Raw genomic sequence first — 2,526 nt, 5'->3', positions numbered from 1 at the left:
CAGTCTGTAACTCCCTCCCGGGGTATCTGTTATTCTGTATATAAACCACCCCGAACCCCTCGATTAGATTCCAGTCTGTAACTCCCTCCCACGGGATCTGGTCTCAATCGGCCTGCCTCTGTTTCTGTTTGCAGTGGTCCTGATTGGAGAGTCCGGGGTTGGAAAGAGCAATCTGCTTTCCCGTTTCACACGTAATGAGTTTAACCACGATAGCCGCACCACCATTGGCGTAGAGTTCTCGACGCGGAGCGTGCTGGTGGATGGCGTGACGGTGAAGACACAGATTTGGGATACCGCTGGTCTGGAACGCTACCGAGCAATCACTTCAGCGTACGTATTTCCCCCATCCTTTTGGAATTCCCAGAGCCTCCGACATTGCATGTAAATTCCCCGACAGAGTCGCAGGGAGTTCCGGAGATTATGGTCCGTGGTGGTTGGGCTACAGGGATCTGAGAGGAAATATACCTCCGAGGGCATTTCCCAGCCCCTGAACGGATTGTGCGTGGGCTAGCAGGCTTCGAGGGTTGCCCGAATGGCCTCCAGCTCTTCACGTTTACCTCCCACCGCCGATTGGCTGCTATCTCGCTGAACAGCAGAGGCCCCGACGGGCAGAATGGCCCTCCTCCTGACCCCTGACCTTGAACCCCATGAGGTGCCCCGTGATTGGTCGGGTATACATGAACTGACTGTTGGTTGGGATTGGGTCGCTGTGCGGTCCTGAAGTCTGGGGGTGGCTGTGTTGTTGTTTTATTCATGAATAGGTTAGGCCCACATTTATTACCCCATCCCCAATTGCCCAGAGGGCAGTTAAGAGTCAACCGTATTGCTGTGGGTCTGGAGTCACATGTAGGCCAGACCAGGTAAGGATGGCAGTTTCCTTCCCTGAAGGGCATCAGTGAAACAGATGGGTTTTTCCGACAATGAATTCATGGTCATCGCTAGACTTTTAATTCAATAAAATATCTGGAATTGATATTCCACCATCTGGTGTGGCTGGATTCACACCCAGGTCCCCTGTACATTATCTGGGTCTCCTGTATTAACAGTCCAGCGATAATACCACCAGGCCATCACCTCCCCTGATCGACAGGGCTGTGTTCTCGGCAAAATATCCGGGACTTCCGGGGGTAAGGAGTTAGTCATAGAGCCTTGGGAACCTGCTCTGCCCTTCTATCTGATCCTCAGTGATGGTAACACCATTGAACGCTAAGGGGGCGATGGTTAGACCCTCTCTTGTTGGAGATGGCCATCGCCTGGCACTTGCGTGGTGTGAATATAACTCAGCGGATTGCCAATTTGGTAAAGGCTCCTGAGGGAGGCATGGGCCGGTGTTTGGAGGGGGCGCTGGGGGTCGCGGTTGTCGGTGGGGAGGCCGTCCGAACTGATTCCTGTTTGCTTCAGGTATTACCGAGGGGCAGTTGGAGCCCTCTTGGTCTATGATATCTCCAAGCACCTGACCTACGAGAAGGTGGAGAGTTGGCTGAAGGAGCTCCTGGATCACGCTGATAATAACCTGGTGGTCATGTTGGTGGGGAACAAGATCGACCTCAATGATATCCGAGCTGTCCCTGTCGAAGAGGCCAAGTCGTTCGCAGGTTCCGTTCAGGGCTTCGTTGGTTGGGGGGGGGGGCGGGAGGGGGGGGGGGGGGGGGGTTAGCGGGGTGTGGAGGGTGGGTCACGAGGGCAATGGTTGTCAATACGCTGAGCCCTAGAGGTGGTGGGAGAAAGGTTGGGATTCGGGATGGATGGGGTGTTGGGGCGTCATGACGAACAGAGATGGAGCAGACGGAGGTGGGTGTGGAGGGAGTTGGGGGCGTTGGAGTTAGCAGGGGGTAGGCGGAGTACGAGGATGGAGTGGCCGGATCATTCCTCCTGTTCCCCACCCCCTCCCCCACACCTCTTGTGGTATTTGGCCAAACCCTCTATGACCCCGAGGTCCCTTGGCCATGAGGTTCTGATCAAGTCCCTCCCTCCCAGGCCTGAGGCCTGAGGCCTGAGGCCTTCCTTCCATCATTAACTGAGGTGGAGGTAGCCGGGGGGGCAGGGGGAGGCGTCAGAGATCAGGAATGGGGCCCATTATTCTGTCATAGGATGTGGTCAAATCCCCTCCCTAATTGCCCCCTTGATCTGACCACCGTCCTACAGGCTATTTTAGGGGGTAAATAAGAGGCAATCCCATCAGTGGGTGGGGGTCTGTAGTCATGTGTACCCCCAGCCCAGGGTAAGGGGTGGCAGATTTCCTTCCCCCATTTGTGACCACCCCCCCCCCCGATGGGGGTAGTTTTTACCGCAGTCATTGTGCTAACCATTCCCGAGACCAGCTCCCAATTCCGGATGTGATTCACAGAATTTAAAATCCATGTGGGGCAGGCTGTGGTGGGATTCAAACCCGTGTTACCCCCCAGAACGTTGGTTTCTGGATGACAGGCCCAGTGACATTCCCACTAGGCCGTGTGTCTGTGTGAGTGTGTGTCTGTGCGTGCGCGTGTGTCTGTGCGTGTGTGTGTCTGTCTGTGTCTATGTGCG

At 55.4% G+C, this 2,526-nt stretch overlaps 1 protein-coding gene across 1 annotated transcript in view; it reads left to right on the top strand.

Moving 5' to 3' along the window:
* Positions 1-1,616, top strand: part of LOC109926368 (GTP-binding protein YPTM1-like) — a gene marked incomplete at both ends in the record, with an annotated part of 4,167 nt that extends 2,551 nt beyond the window's left edge. Inside the window, 2 exons of the mRNA XM_048594879.1 lie at positions 75-330; positions 1,402-1,616. Coding sequence (XP_048450836.1) covers positions 75-330; positions 1,402-1,616 — 471 coding nt within the window. The remainder of the gene's footprint in view (positions 1-74; positions 331-1,401) is intronic.
* Between the last annotated feature and the right edge of the window lie 910 nt (positions 1,617-2,526).

The sequence above is a fragment of the Rhincodon typus genome, unplaced genomic scaffold (genome assembly GCF_021869965.1).
Source record: "Rhincodon typus isolate 14 unplaced genomic scaffold, sRhiTyp1.1 hic_rhity00016325, whole genome shotgun sequence".
Taxonomy (NCBI): Eukaryota; Metazoa; Chordata; class Chondrichthyes; order Orectolobiformes; family Rhincodontidae; genus Rhincodon; species Rhincodon typus.
This window is presented reverse-complemented; position numbering and strand designations above follow the sequence as displayed.